Raw genomic sequence first — 21,017 nt, 5'->3', positions numbered from 1 at the left:
GATTTGTCAGTACCCGGTGACGCCGCCGTTTTTGGCCCAGAACTTTCCGAGATATGAGCTATTCTAATGGGGGCAACTTTTGTTTACATTTTTAAAAAAATGAGCATAGGCCTACTCCAAATATTTTCCCAAAAGGTATCGCTGTTTGCTAGCTGTCTGCTGATGTTGCATAACCTTTTGGATGTTTTGGGAATAAATAATAATGTTTGTTTAAAATGTAAATAAAAGTTGCCCCCATTAGAATAGCTCATATCTCGGAAAGGGCTGAGCCAAAAAATGCGGCGTCACCGTGCACTGACAAGTCAAGGGTGGCGTGAGCTATACAACAGCACATTGAAATTGGCAGGAGTAGCCCTTTAAGTCCAAGGACACTTTAGGTGTGACAATGGCATGATTCAGCCAGAAGTCAGATCTTTTTTTTTCTCTGTGAAATAGGCAATGAATTGATATATATATATATATATTTTGTTATGCTACTATTTATTTTAAAGGTTTGACTGTACACAAGTCTGTGCATATATTTTATATACAGCTTCTTTTTTGTTTTGACTTTTGAACTGACAAAAACTGTCAACAAAGACTGTGGACTGTACTATACAGCATTGCCGTGGAGGTGTGAGACTTTAATAGATGACATGAACTTACTTCATCCTGGGATTTTAATGAACCACAGTATATTTATTCATCCTTATCTGCTCATAATATATTATTGGGCACACATGAATGTTTGTATGTACAGTAATCTCTAAGCACTTTAGATGGATGTTGATATTGGAGATATGAAATGTGATCAGACAGTTTTAGTATTGTAATTGTGGAAATGATGACTATTCTTATAAAACATGTTATGAATAACTCAGTACCGCTGTTTCCATAATACATTTTTATTATTGCATGGGTTGACAAAGATTTGTGACATATATTCGTCACTTAAAGACCATTTTTCCAACTAATTCTCTCCATCAACAGTCCACATTCTGGTCACATACACAACATGACCAGTGTCATTGTGCATCCTGACAGAACAACTGCACAAGGCTTTGTAGATCCTGATCTGTCAGGTGCAATTCCTTCAGCAGAGATGCAATGGACTCCTTTGACGAAGGACGGGCCAAGCTGTCCCTCACAGCTGGAGACACCTCCACCAGGACATGCAGGAGCACCACGGCGAGCACCGTCCACACCGGCCCCTTGTGGATGATGTTGGTGCTGCTGAGGCTGAACGTCCTGGCCAAGTAATTGAAGTTGGTGGAGACCTCCGTCATGGTGAGCCTCAAGGGACCTAGAATGTTCTTCAGGCTTCTGCAGAGCTTCTCCACGACGATGCCTTTCCGAATGGCATGCTGAGAGTGGCAGTCCACCAGTGGCAAGGCAGGGCTCCTGGAGTCCTTGGAAGGAAGGTCGTGACCTTCGATGAGGGTTGTGCTGCATTTCTTGGAATGAACATCCGATGCAGGGGTGTCCACTGAAGAAGTAGGCCTAGTATCCGGAGTTGTGTCGTCAGGGTTTCCTGTCGTCGGAGTAGAATTCAGCACACCTACCGAGCTCTCTTCTGTTCCACGCTGACAAGTGTTAAGATCTGCTGTGTCAGAGTCAGAGCCATGCAGGAGCTCCATGGTTTCCTCCGTCTTCCAGTCCAGGAGGGCCAGTCTCAAGCCCTCCATTAGACTGAGCTTGGTTGCCTTTGTGTCTGTTCTTTTTGTTCTTGGGCGTTGAGCCTGGCCTGGTGATCCCTCCATGTGTGCTTTGGACATTCCGGCTTGTGCTACATTTGGGTCAGTGCCATCCGGTGTATGTGCAAGGCTTGTGGAGGCCTGAGGAGAAGGTTTTTCTGAAGATGGATTAAATGAAGCTTTTTCAAATTCATGGTCATCTGCTTGTGTGTTTTTCTCCAAAATCAACAGTCCATCATTTGCAGAAGAGGGAGTAGGTATGGAGCAGCCTTGGAGAGCCCCTGTTTCAGATGGATTTCGGTGATATTCGAGTTCAAGTCTTGGTTGTCCAACTTCAGCCTCTTTTTCAAAAGAGACTTGTGTAGTCTCCCCAAAGCGTACCCTGAGATTGCACTTGGCCATGGCAGTGGAGATAAAATCACTCTGTGGACCCTCTTCATTATTCATGTAAAATTCATCGGAGGGATCACGAGGTTCTGGGGGCCCAGGATTTTCAATATCAGCTTCTTTCAATGGCCCATCCAGCAACTTCACTTCAAGCCCAGAACTGCCTCCATCTTCCTTTGCCATGAGCTTCACGTCAGGAATGTTCTCGTGTACCCTTAGCCACAGGGGTGTTTTCGATATCTGAACTTCAAACCATTTCGATGCTTTATAACAGAAGTTGCAGCAAAAGCATTTTCGTTCTGTGATGTCGTATACTTTGTTTGTCTTAGTGGAAATTTTATATTTCTGTCCGGGCACATTATAAAGTTCGTTTGGACAAATGGGGTAACCACAAAGTTTCGCGATAGACCTTTCTTCTATAATATCGCTGTAGTTATCAACAGTGATCAAGCGTGCACTTTGAATGAGAATGTGTTCGGACACAGCACTGTCCAAAAGACGCTCCACCACTTGTAGTGCTCTTCGCTCATGTTCCAGTTTCTCTCTCAGTTTCTCCTTTAGGAACTCTCGCTTTTTAGCCTCCAGGGCGTCCGTTTTAGATGAAGCTCGTTTACCTTTAGTGGGTTTCTTTGTTGTCACGGCGCTGTCCATCTTTATCTTGTGAAAATAGACCGTTCAGAGACCGTCAAAGTAATCCAGCCGAGTTTCTGGCGTACAGACGATATCCTGTCCCTTTCTGATGACGTAGTAGTTACGCAACACTGTTGACGGTGGTGAAAAAAATGGCAGCGCTCAATGGTAACAAGCGTGGTCTTGAGCATTTGGACGAATATGAACCAAAACATGCCAAATTGCAAGCGCATAAGCGACTTAAGGATCGGATGGCAGACAGAAGACTGGTTGTTATCTTGGAGGGAGCTTCGCTTGAAACTGTAAAGGTAAACTGTGTGAACTCAACTATTCTGTGTAGAACTTAGCGTACCCATCCTGGTAGGTACTCGTAGGCTAGTTCTTCACACCACTCCAGCAACAAGAAATAAGTGGCGTCGGGGAAATGTTTTGTTACAATGTACAGTGTACACTCAATGAAACTCGTAACTTCCAGGTCGGCAAAACATTTGAGCTGCTGAACTGCGACCAACATAAAAGCATGATCCTGAAAAATGGAAGAGACCCAGGGAAGATCCGCCCAGATATAACACATCAAGTAATGTGACTTCTATCCTGAAATTGACATTTGTTCTAAATATTTGCAAAACTATAGAACTCCATGTTAAAAATTATTGGAAAGTCAAAGCATGCTGTAATTAAATGTAAATGCTTGAAATGTAGGTTCAGTTCATTTCCTGGTGTTGGCTTTCAATGGCTTGTTTTTCTTTACAGTGTTTATTGATGTTAATGGACAGTCCACTAAACAGAGCTGGCCTTCTTCAAGTCTACATTCACACAGAGAAGAATGTGTTAATAGAAATAAATCCCCAAACCCGTATCCCTCGCACATTTCCACGATTCTGCGGCCTCATGGGTAACCATCTTCATTTGTTCCTTTGTAATCATGCTTATAGGCCTTGTATTTATGTTATCAGTAGACTATATTTGGAAATAGTAGTTGTGTGGTGTTGCAAAAATTTTTTTTATTTTATTTTTTTTTTTACATTTTTTTTTCATCTTAGTCGTTCTGTAAATCATTGTCAATCATTTAGTGTAGCACAATCATTGAAGCTCTTTTGAATCTCTCCCTCATTGATGTCAACAGTGCAGCTCCTGCACAAGCTGAGTGTTCGAGCAGCTGACGGACCCCAGCGCCTGCTGAGGACAATCAAGAACCCCGTCTCGGACCACCTGCCCGCGGGATGCCCACGGATTGGCACCTCCTTCTCTGTCGGAGATGCTGTGAACGCCCGCACTGTGGTACCCGAGGACGGCCCTGCTGCCGTGGTCATTGGGGCATTTGCTCACGGCGCAGTAAGTAGGCTTGTCACCTAATTTCTATCATTGTCAAATGACATTTCGCTTGCTACACAGGACTGAAGGATTTCACTCGTGTCTTAAATCAGGCATGAGTAGGCGACCTCTAAGATTTGTCTGAAATCATAAGGCAACATCTTTACATTTGTAGAGCAGATAATCAGAATTTTTTACATTTTGTTTAAATCCAGGCACATTCAGAATCAAGTCTGGTTATGTGCATTGAGTACAAAGCCACTTATGTGGGTGATGAGCCGCTTTTTTATGAGCTACACAACAGTTCAGAATAATGGTTCCTGAAAAGCTATATTAACACACTAGTAACATGTACAAAGTAATGATGAACACAATATTACAAATGTTTGTCAATAAGGACCAAACTATTGCAGCACAACGGAGTGGGAATCGCTGAATTTGATATGTTGTTTGCCTGCTGGATGCTTCCATCCAGTGATTTCATCTACCGTATTTTGCTCTGTGGAGGACAAACCGTCAGGACTGTGCTGTGTGAACATAGTTTTTCTTACTCATTTACAAACGTTGGTAAATCCTGTGTTGTGAATTTGTTTGTTATTACAAAGTGTTTATAAAGCTTTTCAAGGGACTGTTATGAAGTATATTACCTAATAAGTCTCTGGCAAATGTAATGTCATTCCCTTGTCTAAACTTATTTCTCTTCCTGTACCTTAGGTGGAGGTGGACTACACAGAGAAGACTGTATCCATCAGTAACTACCCTCTATCTGCTGCCCTGACCTGTGCGAAGATGTGCTCGGCCTTTGAAGAGGTTTGGGGTGTGTTGTGACCTCAGATGGAGTCAGACCTTGTTGGACCTTGTTACTTTTTTGTGTGCTGAAGTCTGGCAACACTCAAGCAACCGACCATATTTTTTGCAGAGGAAAACCATTGAAAAGACTGATGCACCTGTGTCTTGTTTCCTGATCGCTCTGAATGGTGATGTGGATATACACGGCACTCTTTTTTTTCCCACTCCTGTCTGTAACCTAAACCCTTGAGGAAATTGTATACAGTTTCATGTATAGGATTTCTCTATGAGCAATTGATGAGACATGTCAGTAGGACAGCTCTGTGTATCAGTCCTCTGTATGGAAGAGGACAGCCAATGTTCGGTTTTGTAAAGTCATGCCATTTAGTCTATAATGGATTGATGTACACTGTTCAAAATACATTGTTTTTCTCTTTACTTCCATGGATGACAAATTAATAGAATACATTTGCATTCACCAATGATGTGAATAAACATTTGGATTTATTCATGTTTTAATTTGGGGTTAATTTTTTTGTCCTCTTGTGTTTTCTTGTAGACAGTGATTACATTGAGGAGTTGCACTTACATATCGAAAAGAAGAGAAATCTGTCGCTGTCTGTTTAAAAATAATAATATAATTTTTGCTTAATAGTCTAGCATACATCTTGGCTACCTTTGCTTTCCTTTCCCTGAGATCGCCTTTGCGTTGGATTTACCACCCTTCTGCTTCGTTTGTCTTGTGATGATCTGGCCTTTGGCTTTTTGCTTTTGTGTTGGCTCTGCTTTTCCAGTGAGTTTGTTATTCGTCTTTGTTGATCTAGTCGTTAATGTCTCTGCGGAGCTTTTGGTTGCCGTCTCTCCTGCACCAGGCCGACGCTTTGGACACTTCTCTACAGCTTGGTCTGTCTCTCTTTTCCTTGCTGCCCTTGTTTTCCCTTTCTTGTCCCCGGTCAACTTCTACACACACACACACACACACACACACAGACCTAACTAAAATCACAATAATAGTATGATCCTTGAAAATGAAGTCTTGTAATTGGTAATATGAATTGCCTTCTACCTACTATGTATGAAGTGTCATACTGTACAAACCATTGTCTTGCTATTGAACTTGTAGGACACGGCTGTGCCTGGTGTTCGTAGCAGTGTCTCTGTCCTCACGAGTCCCTTCACTGCTCTGTTGACTCTGGTATTGTTCTTGCCCACGTCATAGCCTCCAGCTGCCAGAGCCTTCTTCAGCTCTACCATGGTGATGCCACCCTGCTTTTTACACTGGGCTATTACCTGCAGGATGAGGTCAGAGACGCGTGGAACCAGCTTTCTCTTGTCACCGGATAGTGCTCTGGCCATTACATCTGCCTGGTGGCGTTTCAACAGACCAACTGTCGTTTCTTGACAAAGCAGAGAATGACATGCATTTAACACCCCTTCATCCAATTTCATGCAAGTGGGGCCAGGCCTCTATCCGTTCATTGTTAAAAAAAAAAAGAAACAACAACAAAAAAGCTAGGCTTAGTGCCAAACACCTAGATGGGGATAGTTTAACATTTAGTTTCATTGTTAGGTAAAGGCATTAATTGTCAATTGTACTTGTTTGTGTTAATACGAACTTGGCAATTTTTTGTTTCCCTGGGCTCCTTCTCTCTCTTGGATGGCTTTCCTTAGCAGCTGACCCAATCGTTTAGCTCCTGCTTTTCCAAGACCACGATTTCCTTTTGGTGTGGCATGTGGTCTTTTGCTTTCAGCTGCAGGCCTACCAGCAGTTGTGCCCTTTGACTCCATTATCCCTGTGTTTATATTAGCAATTTCTTGTCCAGTAAGTACGTGACATAGATTTGCTGTCAGTCGTAGCAATATAATACATACGCCATCATATCAAGCGCTCATCATAAAATGTACCCATCCACCAATGTTTACAAAGTAGCGAATTTACATAATAACAGCACGTGATGATGTGCCTGTTGCTATGTTACTCAAGTTCTGGAGTGGAACGACTCACTCAAGAATCTTTCACATGAAAAATCCATGAATCACTGATTGTATTCTATTTACTCTCACTGGGAAGAATTCCATTGCACTGACTGCGCAGATCAGATGTTTATTAACCAAAACAAAGCAAATACAAACTTAACAAAATATACTTTTACAAGGGAAATTGTGTCCATTTCAGTTGAGCATATCATAGGTCAAAGCTGGCGTTGCTGTCCTCAACTGACTGTTTTTCACCTTCCACCTCATCGCCATCTGAACCTGAACTTGCTCCCAAACCATCTGCTTCCTTTCCAGTTGGCCGCGTGGGATCTTGTTTATAATTACAGATAATAGTACTGTATCTGTCACAAGGGTGGTCCTTCTCACTGAGGGCTAAAATCTCAATGCCATTGGAGCTGGCCTCTCCTTCTTTTTTGTCCGTCAAAAATGTTCTTTGCATCATGAGTTTCTTCATGGTGTGGCATTTGTATTTCAGTTCACGTTCTGCGTTGTTTGAAGCATTTTCTTGAGGCTGGTCCTCGAATATCACACAAGTGCCAGGGGCGTCCTCATACTGTCCAGCAAAAACATACCTTCCCACCTGCATCATGGGCTGGTCACTATCGATATCCACGATTTTGCATTTCCCCTGGCATTTGGACAAAAACTCAGAGTTGATCAACCCAGACAGCTCAGCAACGACAAGCTGCTCCTCTTCTTCCCATTCATCATCGTCCATCTTTTGACTAGAAGTTCAACAGAGGAGTAGTTAGCTGGCAAGCTAGCAAGACTGTACAGTAGTTTATTCATATTTGGCCAATAGGCCTACCTTTATAATTATGAATTCGGCAATATTTCACTCAACGAAACCGTTACTTCACACTGAACATGTGAGTAATTTAAAAGGTTGTCCAGGTAAAGAAAATGCATTTACCTGGTAAAAATGTGACACCTCACGAGTAGCTGGGCAGAGGATGATTGCTTGCGCACAATGTTTGCGACGGAAGTGCTGTGCTTCACATCCGGAAAACGTGTGTTGCTCAAAACGTGTGCGTCTTCGTGTGCCTGCATTGCACGTTATACAGCGTGTAATCAACTTGAGATATTGAACTATATAAGTCTCTCGGAAAGGAAAGAATCGCTTGAATCATACACATTTCTGAGTTGACCGCGTAAGTAACATGCCATGTTTTAACATTTTTATTTCTGTTCATAACAGTAAAAGCTATGGTTTACGTTGCCAAGAAAAGTAAGCTAGCTAAGAAGTTAGCCAGCAACCAAGAGACACAGTTAGTTACGTATTTATTACAAAGACATGTAGGCTTGTATATACCTCATGCATTTTTCACCATCTAGCGTAGCCTTCCTGAAAGTAACTTTTGTGGTTAAAGGTCTCCTCCGATTTATTTTCTTGTTCAACTACGACTCGACTGATGGACAGCTAAGGGAATCAATATGGAAGGGGTGAACGTTTGGTTAGTCCTAAATGATTGAAATTAACATGCATGACATGATGGCCAAGGCCACCACTCTGATGATGGCACTGTTGTTATACCCCAGCTGTGTATCGAGTCAGTTCGTAAGCCCTCCACCCTCAAGTTGATCTCAGTTGGTGTTCTTCACTCAGTGCTTTTGTGTCATGTTCTTACCTGCGTTTAGAGTAGAGTAGAGTAAATGTATTAATCCCGAAGGAATTAGTTTAGCACTGTGTCCCAACATCAGTGGAAGGGATGTAATGCATTTCCTGGGCTAATTGACACTATAGCCTAATCATGGTTCTGCTTGCTTTTCTCGGGTCCAGCTTAGGTGTCAGTCATGGGCAGAAAGTTGGACCCTACCAAGACCAAGAGGGGGCCAGGGCGTAAGTCTCGCAAGCAGAAGGGAGCCGAGACGGAGTTGGCCAAGTTTATAAGTGCAGGTAAGAGGTGTTGACTGATCATCTTGGCAGACAATGTCTTATTTGGAGACGTGTGACTGTTTCAAATTTGCCTCTATATGTTGTTGCAGATGATGATTCTAAAAGGTTGTCAAGCCGAGGCAGAAAAAGGTAAGTGAACAACATCTGCTGGTGCTGTTCATGTAGTGATTTTCATCTTTACACTTATTGCATCTCTTTCCTATGAATGCAGTCCTTAAAACAATGAGGGATATATTAGATTATCTTTTCAACTTGTATTTCATTAACTTGTACTTTATACATTTTCCCCAGGGCTGCAAAAAGGGCACAGACTGTTCAAGTATCTAAGGCTGCCAATGCTGAGAAGAAACCTAAAAAAGGTGAACACAAATGTAAAATCACTCGACTTTGCTTGTAGTCAAACTCTTTGTGGTATATTTTGTGATAGACACCTGCTTTGTATTATTTCTATAGAAACCTGCAAGGCTAAGGCAAGTCTGCACCTCATCATTTGTGAACACTTGTTTTGTGCTTTAAGGCTTTTCAGACCAGAACAGCCAGTGGCTGAAACCAGCAAAGCGGAAACGCAAAATGGAGGATGAGGAGGAGGAGGAGGAGGATGACGACAGCGAGTGGGAACAAGAGGAGGACATGGAGGAAGAGGGAGGGAAAATGGTGAAGAGAGCTGGCAAGGGTGGAGAGGAGGGAGAAGAAGATGACGACGACGATGATGATGATGATGACATGGTGGATGACTATGGGGCAGAGGATGATGATGATGATGATGCAGATGCCAAAGATAGTGATGGGGAGGATGTAAGTATTTATTTTATTATTTAGTTATTTATTTGAATACTAGTGCAGTACAAAGTAAAGGTATAGGTCAAAGACTGCAAAATCCAAATGGATTCAAGCTTTAAAAAATAAGCGCTCAAGTTTTGTGACCTTAGTTTCTGAAGCACTGTTCGAAAATACATTTTGCCGTTATTTTGTCTTTGTAAACTTGATACCTATGTTTTGTAAACTCTACTGTAATATTTTTGTTTTAGTTGCTTCCAATTGAAAAAGCTGCCCGGAAACAAAAAGCAAAAAAGACAGACGCTTTGGAGGAGGAGAGTGATGAGGATGAGGATGACGACGAGGATGAGGATGAGGACGAGGATGATGAAGATGAAGATGATGATCAAAAAGATGAGGAGGAAGGCGATGATTCCCTTCAGGTCAACATGGACGAGCTTGGCCAATTTAAGCTGCCAGGAGCCGACCAGAGAGAGAAGGAAGGCAAGTCTGTGCAAAATGGCAAAGGACTTTATTCAGTCCTTCTTTCACTACACCCCTGTGTTACTGTGAATACTTTGATCTGTCTGTTCATCCATGAAGGAGGAGGGCCTCATGCTTCGTGTTTCATTCACTAACGGCCTGTGTTGTAGAGAATACCTTGTTCTAGTGCAGGGATGGGCAATTATTTTGGCTCGAGGGGAGCCACATTGTGTTTAGAGTAGGGGTTCCCAGCCTTTTCCAACTTGGGCCCCACTTGACATTTTCACAACTATTTGGGGCTCTGACCCAATAATAAAAATACAACTCGAATAAACAACAGTGACGCATGCACAAATTTTATTTCGATTTGTAGAAAATTATTTCCATGCCCACCTGTAATACTTTAAAGGCGCACCAGTTTGCCCTGGCCCACAGTTTGAGAATCACTGGTTTAGAGTATTGACTTGCCACATGTGACCTCTGCGTTTGAGTTTGCCCACCTCTTGTAGTGGAGGACCTCACTTGTTGGCTTCACTTCACCATCTTGTTTTTTTTTTCTCCCTTATCTCAGGTCTCCTTCCTCTTGACTTGCAGACCATTCACCAGCGGATAAAGGACAACATCGATGTGCTCACCCACTTCACAGAGAAGAGGGAGGAGGGCAAGGAGAGGGCTGAGTATCTCTCCCTGCTCAAGTCTGACCTGTGCACATACTACAGCTATAACGACTATCTCATGGGCAAACTCATGGATCTCTTCCCCTTGTCTGAAGTAAGTTGGTGTGTGTGTGTGTGTCCATGAAATCATTGCTATTAAGATTTTGACTGAGAAGTCAATCACAGATACATTATATGCCCAGAGAGGCAGTCATTTTCGTTGCATTACCAAATATGCTCATTTGGATGAAAATGGATAATGATTGACTACAGTTTAAAAAGATAAAAAGAAGATTCGTATGTATAATGCATTTTTTAATCTGAATTCATTTTCCTATTGTCGAACAGTTGGTCGATTTTCTTGAGGCCAATGAAATTCAGCGGCCGGTGACCATCAGGACCAACACACTGAAGACGAGAAGAAGAGACTTGGCTCAGGTACGCATATCAGCTATGGCCTCCTGCATGACACTACTTATTCACATGACGTAATGTCATTCACATGTCATGAATGTCGTCAACCCACTCTCATTATCTTTTTGTTTCTGTCTTTCCAGGCGCTTATCAACAGAGGGGTGAATCTGGACCCACTTGGAAAGTGGTCTAAAGTTGGCTTGGTCATTTTCGACTCCTCAGTTCCTATTGGTGAGTTCTTATTATCGGTTCTTATTATCTCTTGGTTCTTTGCCTTAATATCTTTGGATATTCTCATTCATGATGTTATCTGAAGTTGCAAGCAACTGGAAAAAAAATCTTAGGATATTGTGGACATCTTTGACATGTGGAATGATTATGTCCAATTCTGAGAATTGAGTGTTTGTTTTGTGAACGTGTTTACATGGTTCTGTTTTTTTCCCCAGGTGCAACCCCTGAGTACCTGGCTGGACATTACATGCTTCAAGGAGCCTCCTCTCTTCTGCCTGTCATGGCGCTATCTCCCCAGGAGGGGGAGTCAGTCCTCGATATGAGCGCAGCTCCTGGAGGCAAAACCACCTATATGGGTGAGCAGTCAGTTGTAGTAGTAGTGGTAACATACCTTATTATTTTTGAAGGAAATGAAGGCTTCCCTGCGTCATATGCACAGTAGGTCATTAGTTAGACGGTGCATGTCACCAGCCAGTTACTGTTTTCGGCACAATTTTACCATTCACAAGCATTCAAGTGAAATTATTTGGTGTGAATTTATTGTGATCCATGAATGTCTGTGTTGGTCTAATGACCAGTTTTCTGTCTATTTTGTGTAAATAGTCATAAACTGTAGCATCTCTTTTTGTTGTTGAATGCGTGTTGATGTGATTCCTCCCTGCAGCCCAGCTGATGAAGAACACCGGGATTATAGTGGCCAATGATGCGAATGTGGACAGGCTCAAGAGTGTGGTGGGGAACATGCACCGACTGGGGGTCACCAACGCTATGATCTGCAACTATGATGGTCGACAGTTCCCCAAGGTCAGTTCATCCAAAGGTCTTTGCTTACACGTGTATGAGAAATACCAGGTCATAAAGATGTGCTTTCATCTAACGACTTTCATTTATAAAATTGCCAGAGAAATGTGCTGAAAGTATACTACAGTGTAATGTAGCTTTTCATAGGTCATTCATTCATTCATTAGTTAATTCATTCACTCATTAGTTAATTCATTCACTTGCTTGATCGCTTGCTTGCTTCTAAGTAAATAATCAGTTGTGAGATGTAATGGGTTCATTCTTCTTCCATGTAGGTTATGGGAGGGTTTGACAGGGTGTTGCTGGATGCTCCCTGTGCAGGAACAGGAGTCATCTCCAAAGACCCCTCTGTGAAGACCAACAAGGTAACCATTGTATATTTTCTGTATAGTACTGTATAGTTTTTATTGTTTGCCTTCGCCAACCCCCAGCCCTGATCCAAACTAGGCAGGCAGCCATTAAAAAAAAAATAGCTGGTACAAATGACTGGTAGATTATCATTTTGGGAGTTTTGCTGATGCCCTTTGCTGGGCCTTGTCTTCCCTCTCCCAGGACGACGCGGACATCCTGCGCTCCGCTCACCTGCAGAAGGAGCTGCTGCTCTCTGCCATCGACTCGGTCAACGCAGAGTCCCAGACGGGCGGCTACTTGGTCTACTGCACATGTTCCATCACGGTAGGCAGCATCAGCATCGCAACGCCTGCTGAAGTGAATCAAATAACACATGCAAGGCTGTTAGTTTCCAGGCTCAGTGTCTGGTTTCAGGATTTGTTTGTAAGAATATAAATATATACAGTACTTTACATTGGGAATGCTTAGTCATTAGGTGTTCTCTTATTTCAAATAGTTTTAAAGGTTCAGGCTCAGGGTGTTCATCTATTATCTGGCCCGTGCAGACGAGTGAGAAAACAGGCACGTTCTATTCTTTTGAGTTGAGATAGGACAGTAGAGTGTAGTGCTTTTATTAATCCCGGAGGAAATTAAGTCAGCTCTGTCAGTTTACATAAAAACACAAATACAACACATACACAAAGACCTTATACACATAATTGTACATTACAGTAAAAGTATAGCACACTCTTGAGTACAACCACACATTTGGGGGAAGTGGAGACATACTGTAGATCAGCAAGGCAATGAGAGGCGTTCAGAAAAGCGGAGCTCTGCTAAACTCCGCAAATGAGAAGAAGTTTGACCACGAGAGTCCGAGTGTGGACATGCATGACGAGTGCCACAGAGCAGTGATTCCCAACAAAGTCGTAATAATACATGTATGGAGCTTGGTCACACTGGGATAGAGGAAGAGATAGTGAGTGGGTACTCATGGTACAGTGAAAAAGCTTAGGTGGTACACAACACAAGACAAAAAAATTAGCACACGCTGCCATAGGGGGCAATAAAACGGATTATAAAAGAGACAAGATGCTATTCATGTTCTACTCGCTCAAAATGTATTACTTTAAGTTAAATCAAAAGGACCTGATGGCGTCAGACTTAGTTACTATTTTATTAAACTTTGTGGCAATTTTGCTCACTTCTCCCCTGTGCATGGCGGAAGCTGTTTGTATTTTTACACTTTTTGGGAGCAAAAATGTGATCCTGAGTATCTGCCCATGTGTGTGCAGGTGGAGGAGAATGAGTGGGTGGTGGATTACGCTCTGAAGAAGAGACATGTCAAACTGGTGCCAACCGGCCTGGACTTTGGCAAAGAAGGCTTCACCAGGTAAGGCAGTCCCCCTGTGACAACATTTCTGCTCACAACATTAGTTGCTCATTTTCAAAAGGTATGCTGCCAATTCACAAACATCTTTTTATGGATATATACTAAATAAGAATCTATTATATTTAGTGGTCTGAACAAAGTCATGTCAAAGTCAGTCAAAGATGTCTATCACTGAAAATGTAAAATGGCGGACAAAGAATCTCCACCTTTTCATGTTTGAAAAGTGTTAAGTTCCCCGTCATAAAGAATACTCAGAAATTGATAAATATTCATGAAAAAGATGACATTTGTGAATGGACAGCATTCATTTTGGAACTACATGCTTGCCTAAAAATCCTTGAATCAAACCAAAGTGGTGTATAAAAACACATGACACGTTTCTCTCAGATTTAAGGAGCGGCGTTTCCACCAGTCACTGAACCTCACGCGGCGGTTCTACCCTCACCTGCACAACATGGACGGCTTCTTCGTGGCCAAATTCAAGAAGATTTCAAACACGATACCCACCACCGCCACCACAGGTAATACAATCAGACTGCTTCAAAAGTGGATCTTGTCTGATGTCTCGGTGAAAGGCTGATTTTTATTACTTTACTTATTTAATTGTTTTTAATTATTTGTTTAAAAAAAGGCATGAACATAACATTTTGTTAAGGAATTGTCATGTGTTGAGTTAAACTGCTTGATTTATATCTGCTCTCTGTGGATGGATGCTGCTTTTCTCCTGTTCTTTGCGCATGTATTTCATCATCTTTCTTTTTTGATTCTCCCCCATATCAGAAGAGGAGGAGGCTGAGCCTACTGAAGCCGAACCGGTGCCAGCTGAGGAGAGCCCTGCTGCAGCGGCGGAGAAGAGCAAGAAAGAGAAACCCGACAAAGCCCAGCAGGGCAAGAAGACGACCAATACCCAGCAGCCCGCCAGTGCCAAGCCCCAGAAGTCACCACAGGGCAAAGGGCAGCCGGGCAAGCCTGCAGGCAAAGCAGCGGGCAAGCCTGCAGGGAAAGCTGCTGGCAAATCCAACGGCATAGCAGCAAAGCCTTCTGCTGAACAGAAACAGGGCCCTGCAAAGATACCTGGTCTTCAAAAGAAGAAAGACAAACCAGACAGACCCAAAAAGGCAAAAATAGCCAAGCTTGATGGGAACGTTGCGGGTGAGGAGGAGGGGGAGGGGGGCAAGGTGAAGAATGAAGGGGGGAAGGAGGAGGGAGCAGAGAAGAAAGAGGGGAGCAGGTTTGAGAAGAAGGCCATGAAAAAGAAACACAAAAACCCCATGAAGAAAAAGAACAGAATGGGCAAGAACAAATTCAACAAGCTGAAGAAAGTCCTAAGCAAGGAGGAAGCGATGGCATAAAACCCAGGCCATGAACTGATGATTTGAATTAAAAACTGGTGTAATTCTTGGGCCTGCTTGGCCTGTGGGTCTGTTATGGGGACGTTCATGTTGCAAGTGTGGGGAGGTCAAGACCGAATCATGCCATGTTCCTGATGACCTCACATGAACTTGTCAAACCTGTTTGCGTGGATGGCGCACACACATACTGGCAGTCTGCAAATGCAAATACATATGCACACACTTGAGTATCCATACATTTTGAACACAACTTCTGTGGCTGGATCGGTCGCTGTTGGTCTCCCCCTTCCCCCCTCCCCTCCCCTCCTCACAAGACTGCCAGTGGATTTAAGCCATCAACGGGCAATGGCTAAGGGTTCCTCCACAGTCTAACAGTTTATAATGTTTATCAATGTTTGTTTATTTTTTAATATTTCTTTTGAATTTCTGAATTCAAGTGTTTTGTGAATCTGTAAAATCAAAAATATATGAGAGTTAATAAACTCATGAACTTATATTTTATAATGGTTGTCTTTTTCTTAAGGGTTTCTGTTCAGTCAAGACTCAGTCAAGAGCGATGAATTACAGGTAAAAAGAACAGGAATGGTCTACTGAATTAGGTTTTGATGGGGCTTGATGGCTGTGTTGATTTGTGCAGTTAAAAGTGGCAATGGGCTTTTCAGACAACACAATGAAGCCCCTCCCCACTGTGCTCATGTAGTAACTTGTTGATATTTGAGTAGGGCTTATATCTTTGCATAATTTGTTTTTTTCCCTAATATTTGTAGGCCTATAATCCAAATTAAATATACAGTACAGTGACTTCAATAACACGGAGTTTGTTCACCAAAGTTTTTTTTTTTTCCTGAACAGCATAGGCCTACTGCTCTGTTTTTGAACAGATGTATATACGGCTCTGTTTTTGAACATCCAAGAGTGCCATCTTGTGGAGCCAAGCAGTGTGGGCAGAACCAAAGAAAATGGAATCTTGTACAAGAAGCACAACTAGCTGGTGTGGCCAGGAGTGGCACTGCAGCTATGTTATCACAGCCAAGTAAATAATGAATGGGTGCCAATGGGGCTGTACCCTTCTCATAGAACTATCTGCCCGTGTGATTTTTTCCCTGGAAACAATGGAGTCGCGTTCGATAGATATAAGTAAGTGAAAGCATTTGCCGACACGTTTGCATCTTGTCAAGTGTGACATTCGTGAAAATTACCCTTATTTCAACTATAGCAATGACATAACACGTGACAATCGACTTTACGGCACTACGCCATTTGTTTTGTAGTTTTAAGTCTGATTTCAGATGTCGATGTGTTTAAAGTTATGTTAGGATTGTTGCGGACACCTGTTATTTATTGCATTTAAGGTGGTGGAAAAGCGGCATGTGTACATGGGGTAAAGGAAATGACTGCGCTCATCCTTAAGAATTTGGGCACCTTCAATTAACATGTTGGACGGCGGTGGGGGGTTTTGAGGTGTGTGACCGTAGATGTCTCTGCTAGGATCAGTCAGAGTACGTCTCTCGTCAGCTCTGGTCGTGAATAGTCGCAAAGATTCCTCAGCCAGCAGGTATTAGCCGAATGCTAGCGTGTTGCAGGAGAAAACTAACACGTCTTTGGGAGAACAAAGCCATGTCAGGTACCTTTAACTTCACTTCTAATACAACGTTCATGATAAGGTACAGAATGTGCACACATCTTTACAAACCAGAGAACAGAACCGTCACAAATCCCTGCGGAGCCATTTAGCCCAATAGGCTCCCATTCATCTTTTACTTGGCTGCGTTCGCCAACGGGGCTATATGGGAGCCAATGAGAGACGCCTATCTCATAGCTTAGACAATTTCTGGCAGAACTTAAGGTATTTTCATAGAGGGTGGAGTTTAAACTCCACCCTCTATGGTATTTTGAGTTGTAGGGGCGTGGCTGTGACGCACTTCCTTTGGCGGGCTTCGTGGGTAAATTCAAAGCTGCGGACCGTTCATCACCGCAGTTGTAGGTCTCGCAAGAATTGTTTTTAACTTTTGCCGTTCCCGAGTTTTGACCTCTGCGTCGATGGTGAGTAAATGATTTTCATTTCATAGATGATATGGCACATATGATAGTTTTGTTTTTGCATGGATCGGGACACAGCCGCGTGTTTTCAAAATGTAGGAAGTGTTGACGTTAGCTATGCGTTTTCTAGCTAAATCTCGTCCATCACACCGGTTTAGAAGGTAACAGCGAACTGTTATTTTGCATTGCTAGTATATTCTTTGTCCTTCGTTTGAAACGGACTGTTAACCCACACCAGAAATGTTCTAAGCTATGAGATAGCCGTCTCTCATTGGCTCCCATTATAGCCCCGTTGGCGCACGCAGCCAAGTAAAAGATGAATGGGAGCCTATTGGGCTAAATGGCTCAGCAGGGATTTGTGACGATTCTGTTCTCTGGTTTGTAAAGATGTGTGCACATTCTGTACCTTATCATGGAAGTTGTATTAGAAGTGGAGTTAAAGGTTCCTGACATGGCTTTGTTCTCCCAAAGACGTGTTAGTTTTGTCCTGCAACACGCTAGCATTCGGCTAATACCTGCTGGCTGAGGAATCTCTGCGACTATTCACGACCAGAGCTGACGAGAGACGTACTCTGACTGATCCTCCTAGCAGAGACATCTACGGTCACACACCTCAACCCCCACCACCGTCCAACATGTTAATTGAAGGTGCCCAAATTCTTAAGGATGAGCGCAGTCATTTCCTTTACCCCATGTACACATGCCGCTTTTCCACCACCTTAAATGCAATAAATAACAGGTGTCCGCAACAATCCTAACATAACTTTAAACACATCGACATCTGAAGTCAGACTTAAAACTACAAAACAAATGGCGTATGCCGTAAAGTCGATTGTCACGTGTTATGTCATTGCTATAGTTGAAATAAGGGTCATTTTCACGAATCTAACACTTGACAAGATGCAAACGTGTCGGCAAATGCTTTCACTTACTCATATCTATCGAACGCGACTTCATTGTTTCCAGGGAAAAAATCACACGGGCAGATAGTTCTAAGAGAAGCGTACAGCCCCATTGGCACCCATTCATTATTTACTTGGCTGCGATAACATAGCTGCAGTGCCACTCCTGGCCACACCAGCTAGTTGTCGTTCTTGTACAAGATTCCATTTTCTTTGCCCACACCTTTTCGTCCTTTTCTCTTACACGTGATTGGTCAAGATCCGTTCACATATTTCAGTAGTCGGTTAGCATGATTCCGCTTTTGTTTTGTTTCTGTGTCAGAGCTTCGACCAGGAGCAGCTTTTTGCCTTACCTTGCTCGTTTTAAACCTAATCTAGCTATTATCTCCAGGCAGTTATCTGGTTGAAAAGACTGAATAATAAAAGCTTACTTTTAAAATTTAGAAGGCTACGATGTCGTGGGACTTCAACTTCCCGGTCAGCGTGGATGACCTCGTCAAGGCTGGTGGAGTGGACCAGTACGTGGTCCAAGATGTTTTAACGCCAAAGGAACTACCTTCTCACCTCAACAGTAAGCACTGCTTATTCGTACTTCAGCTAAGCTGATCGGGCCCAGTCTTTTAATGATGGGGATATCTTATAGTAAACTAAATGTTCCCTTTGGTCGCTGCCAAGGGGTGTTGCATGCATTCAAAGCTGGCACAATAGCAGGCTGAGTCTGACTGGTTTCCTTCAGTCTTTGAAAATGTGTTTTCTTTTTGGTCATGTCTGTCTAAAATCCAGGGTTCAAGCAAGCTCTGCGCAGCCAGGGTCCACTCAGCATTCTGGAGCATTTTGACACAGCCTACAGTGTTCTGCAGTAAGTGTCACTCTCCCATCTTGGGTCTTTAGAAGAGTAACCCAGCAGGTTGCATGGTCATTTACAACAACGTGACTCTTTTTGTTGATTGCCACGTCCTGGGTTGAACGAGCATCTTCTAAGATACAAGAAAAGCAGCCATTTGTGAAAATGTGGCACACATTACAATATTGATGTGCATGCTAGGTCTAGTTGTCAAAATGGCCATGGTCAGAATATTTGGACTATTGTGCCATGAATGAATGATTGATTTCTGTTTATAGATGTTGTGTAGAGTTTACGGGAGACAACTTCAGAGTAACTCCTCACTCCAAAAGCATCAAGCTCACCCCAATAAAAACTCTCTTGATATGCCGGTACCGTGAAGACTTGAGTGAACAGAGGATCTTTACAGATAGAAGTTAATGGTTTTTTTTTCTACAGGCATTGGCGAACACTGGACACACCTGTGAAGGAGGAAACTCTGGATCTGCTGATTCAAGGTCAGTAGTAGTGTGCTCTAGTCTCCCCGTTTCTCCTTGAACCGTGTCAGTGGTCTGATGCTCATTTGTGGGTCTGCTCCAAGTACATGCTATGTAACAGAATCTGCCCAGTGGCATGACATGACCATTCCTTACATCAGGGTTGGGGGAACCTTTCTCATTCGAAGGGTTTCCTCAAATTCATCCGAGGGCCTTAAAACTCCTCAAAGGGCCGTACTATGAACACAAACCAGGATTTTCCCCTTCACTTTAGGCCTATATTGAAGGCAGCCACCTTTTAAACAAACACCACCTTCTTTAGGTTCCCTGAATATAACTTAATTGTATTGCAAATGCATTTTCGAAGATTCCTTTACAAAATATGTCATATTTCATGTGAAGCTGGATAAAGCTGCCTCATGGGTCGCAAATGGCCCTCGAGACATAGTTTCCCTTGCCTGGTTAACACCAGACCCAATCACAAGTGAGATTAGGTCTGGGGAGTTGCCTATTGTAAATTCCGTAGGGGGCAGAATACTTGGCTATTATGACGCACTGCCCTGCTCTCTGATTGGGCAGAGAAACTGTTGGTCGGTATGCTTGGCCATTATGACACAGTGCCCATGATCTTGGACGTTATGAGTCATCCTCGCCATACTGTCTTTCAGATCGAAACGATTGTGTAGAACTAAAGGCAGTATGGGAGTTCCCAGGCTATAGGTTCCCCACCCCTGCCTTACGTGCACTAATAACAACCCCTCCATGTGTCTTTTTTTTAAAAAAGGTCTGTTTGTGTCAGCCTCCATATGTGATGTAGAACTAATGTTTCTCTCTGTGCCCTGGTGCTGTGTTAGTGGTCCGAGGCCTGTCTGCGTCTCTGCCACCTCTGTTGGATGCCGGAGCCCTCTCTGCCGAGGACCGCAAGCCACAGCTCAACGCAGTCAAGATGAGCGTCTTCATGCTCTGCAAGTTCGCAGAGACCCTTGAGAGCGACTCCTACAGACAGAGCATTGTTACGGCTCCTGTCAAGGTATGCCATCCGATCATCCCTATGTGATATTTACTGTTCAGTACAATAATTGACATTATCAAGAACACTAAGAGTGAATCATGCCCCCAAGCAAAGTGCAGCAGTCCTGTTTGCTGGTTTGGCTATCCTCATGTTTGCCATTTAGCCTGCTGTAATTTCTTAAGTTTAGTGCAGAATGTGAGGCCTATCCATGCCCAGTGAGGAGACCTAGGCAAATATGAGCCCATTGGCTGAGAGGCCATGTGATCCTGCTTTCTGATTGGTGGGTAATCTTGGTAGAGCAGCGAAGAATTGCTGTTCTGCTGTAAGGGCCCACCAATAGAAAGTCAGCAGCTACCGCATATCATTGTCTCTCTCTTCAAGCCATAGATGAGAGACTGGGGAGCTGCTAACAGTGTGTGTGTGCATGTGTGTGTCAGTAAGCACGGTATCATGACTCTCTGTTTTGGCCAATAGGCATTGATCCTGTTCTTTGGTAATCTGAGGGCAACCACCTAGTTAGACTCTACTTTAAACTTGTGGCCATGTGCATAGAGACTTCATCTCCTTTTTGAAATGTACATTGACGTGTGCTTATATAGGAAGAACGGGTGAATAATTATACCCAACATGTTAAGTGTG

General features: G+C 43.1%; 5 protein-coding genes and 1 non-coding gene across 8 annotated transcripts in view; 4 read left to right on the top strand and 2 right to left on the bottom strand.

Moving 5' to 3' along the window:
- Nucleotides 1-362: 362 nt before the first annotated feature.
- rpap2 (RNA polymerase II associated protein 2) lies at nucleotides 363-2,815 on the bottom strand. Its single transcript, XM_063199276.1, has one exon. The coding sequence runs from the start codon at nucleotides 2,709-2,711 to the stop codon at nucleotides 1,005-1,007; it is 1,707 nt and encodes a 568-aa protein (XP_063055346.1). The 5' UTR covers nucleotides 2,712-2,815; the 3' UTR covers nucleotides 363-1,004.
- Nucleotides 2,767-5,312, top strand: emg1 (EMG1 N1-specific pseudouridine methyltransferase). Its single transcript, XM_063199278.1, has 5 exons — nucleotides 2,767-2,998; nucleotides 3,166-3,267; nucleotides 3,444-3,585; nucleotides 3,817-4,025; nucleotides 4,719-5,312. The coding sequence occupies exons 1-5, from the start codon at nucleotides 2,843-2,845 to the stop codon at nucleotides 4,830-4,832; spliced, it is 723 nt and encodes a 240-aa protein (XP_063055348.1). The 5' UTR covers nucleotides 2,767-2,842; the 3' UTR covers nucleotides 4,833-5,312.
- On the bottom strand, nucleotides 5,278-6,731 carry LOC134449379 (histone H1.2-like). The gene is made up of 3 exons (XM_063199277.1): nucleotides 6,410-6,731; nucleotides 5,892-6,190; nucleotides 5,278-5,753 (listed from the first exon to the last, which is right to left on the bottom strand). The coding sequence occupies exons 1-3, from the start codon at nucleotides 6,579-6,581 to the stop codon at nucleotides 5,466-5,468; spliced, it is 759 nt and encodes a 252-aa protein (XP_063055347.1). The 5' UTR covers nucleotides 6,582-6,731; the 3' UTR covers nucleotides 5,278-5,465.
- Nucleotides 6,732-7,842: 1,111 nt separating this feature from the next.
- nop2 (NOP2 nucleolar protein homolog (yeast)) lies at nucleotides 7,843-15,598 on the top strand. 2 transcript variants are annotated; one of them, XM_063199275.1, is made up of 16 exons: nucleotides 7,843-7,944; nucleotides 8,568-8,688; nucleotides 8,778-8,817; nucleotides 8,980-9,047; nucleotides 9,206-9,483; nucleotides 9,717-9,948; nucleotides 10,499-10,698; nucleotides 10,932-11,021; nucleotides 11,141-11,228; nucleotides 11,444-11,584; nucleotides 11,893-12,032; nucleotides 12,305-12,394; nucleotides 12,582-12,704; nucleotides 13,655-13,752; nucleotides 14,140-14,273; nucleotides 14,533-15,598. In XM_063199275.1, the coding sequence occupies exons 2-16, from the start codon at nucleotides 8,586-8,588 to the stop codon at nucleotides 15,102-15,104; spliced, it is 2,397 nt and encodes a 798-aa protein (XP_063055345.1). In that variant the 5' UTR covers nucleotides 7,843-7,944; nucleotides 8,568-8,585; the 3' UTR covers nucleotides 15,105-15,598. The 2 variants fall into 2 exon arrangements, with proteins under 2 accessions (XP_063055345.1, XP_063055344.1); XM_063199274.1 differs by having other exon boundaries at nucleotides 7,845-7,942; nucleotides 8,572-8,688.
- Nucleotides 15,599-17,053: 1,455 nt separating this feature from the next.
- Nucleotides 17,054-21,017, top strand: part of ncapd2 (non-SMC condensin I complex, subunit D2) — a 37,428-nt gene continuing 33,464 nt past the window's right edge. The window contains exons 1-5 of one of the 2 annotated variants that reach the window (XM_063199272.1): nucleotides 17,054-17,147; nucleotides 18,491-18,617; nucleotides 18,830-18,905; nucleotides 19,329-19,387; nucleotides 20,221-20,396. In XM_063199272.1, coding sequence (XP_063055342.1) covers nucleotides 17,145-17,147; nucleotides 18,491-18,617; nucleotides 18,830-18,905; nucleotides 19,329-19,387; nucleotides 20,221-20,396 — 441 coding nt within the window. In that variant the 5' untranslated portion in view covers nucleotides 17,054-17,144. The remainder of the gene's footprint in view (nucleotides 17,148-18,490; nucleotides 18,618-18,829; nucleotides 18,906-19,328; nucleotides 19,388-20,220; nucleotides 20,397-21,017) is intronic. The other variant, XM_063199273.1, reaches the window with a different exon arrangement.
- Nucleotides 20,589-20,885, top strand: LOC134449870 (small nucleolar RNA U85). The gene has a single exon (XR_010034994.1). It is a non-coding gene; the product is annotated as a small nucleolar RNA U85 (small nucleolar RNA).

This window comes from Engraulis encrasicolus, chromosome 5 (genome assembly GCF_034702125.1).
Source record: "Engraulis encrasicolus isolate BLACKSEA-1 chromosome 5, IST_EnEncr_1.0, whole genome shotgun sequence".
Taxonomy (NCBI): domain Eukaryota; kingdom Metazoa; phylum Chordata; class Actinopteri; order Clupeiformes; family Engraulidae; genus Engraulis; species Engraulis encrasicolus.
The sequence above is the reverse complement of the archived record's forward strand: the minus strand, read 5'-3'. Positions and strand labels throughout refer to the sequence as shown.

Coding starts and splice junctions, on each gene's coding strand:
- rpap2 (XM_063199276.1), bottom strand. CDS start 2,711: ATGGACAGCGCCGTGACAACAAAGAAACCCACTAAAGGTAAACGAGCT.
- emg1 (XM_063199278.1), top strand. CDS start 2,843: ATGGCAGCGCTCAATGGTAACAAGCGTGGTCTTGAGCATTTGGACGAA. Junction 3,268..3,443: donor GCCCAGATATAACACATCAA/GTAATGTGACTT, acceptor TTTTCTTTACAG/TGTTTATTGATGTTAATGGA. Junction 4,026..4,718: donor GGGCATTTGCTCACGGCGCA/GTAAGTAGGCTT, acceptor CCTGTACCTTAG/GTGGAGGTGGACTACACAGA.
- LOC134449379 (XM_063199277.1), bottom strand. CDS start 6,581: ATGGAGTCAAAGGGCACAACTGCTGGTAGGCCTGCAGCTGAAAGCAAA. Junction 6,191..6,409: donor GGGAAACAAAAAATTGCCAA/GTTCGTATTAAC, acceptor TGCTTTGTCAAG/AAACGACAGTTGGTCTGTTG. Junction 5,754..5,891: donor AGTTCAATAGCAAGACAATG/GTTTGTACAGTA, acceptor GTGTGTGTGTAG/AAGTTGACCGGGGACAAGAA.
- nop2 (XM_063199275.1), top strand. CDS start 8,586: ATGGGCAGAAAGTTGGACCCTACCAAGACCAAGAGGGGGCCAGGGCGT. Junction 9,484..9,716: donor AAGATAGTGATGGGGAGGAT/GTAAGTATTTAT, acceptor TTTTTGTTTTAG/TTGCTTCCAATTGAAAAAGC. Junction 12,395..12,581: donor CCTCTGTGAAGACCAACAAG/GTAACCATTGTA, acceptor TCCCTCTCCCAG/GACGACGCGGACATCCTGCG.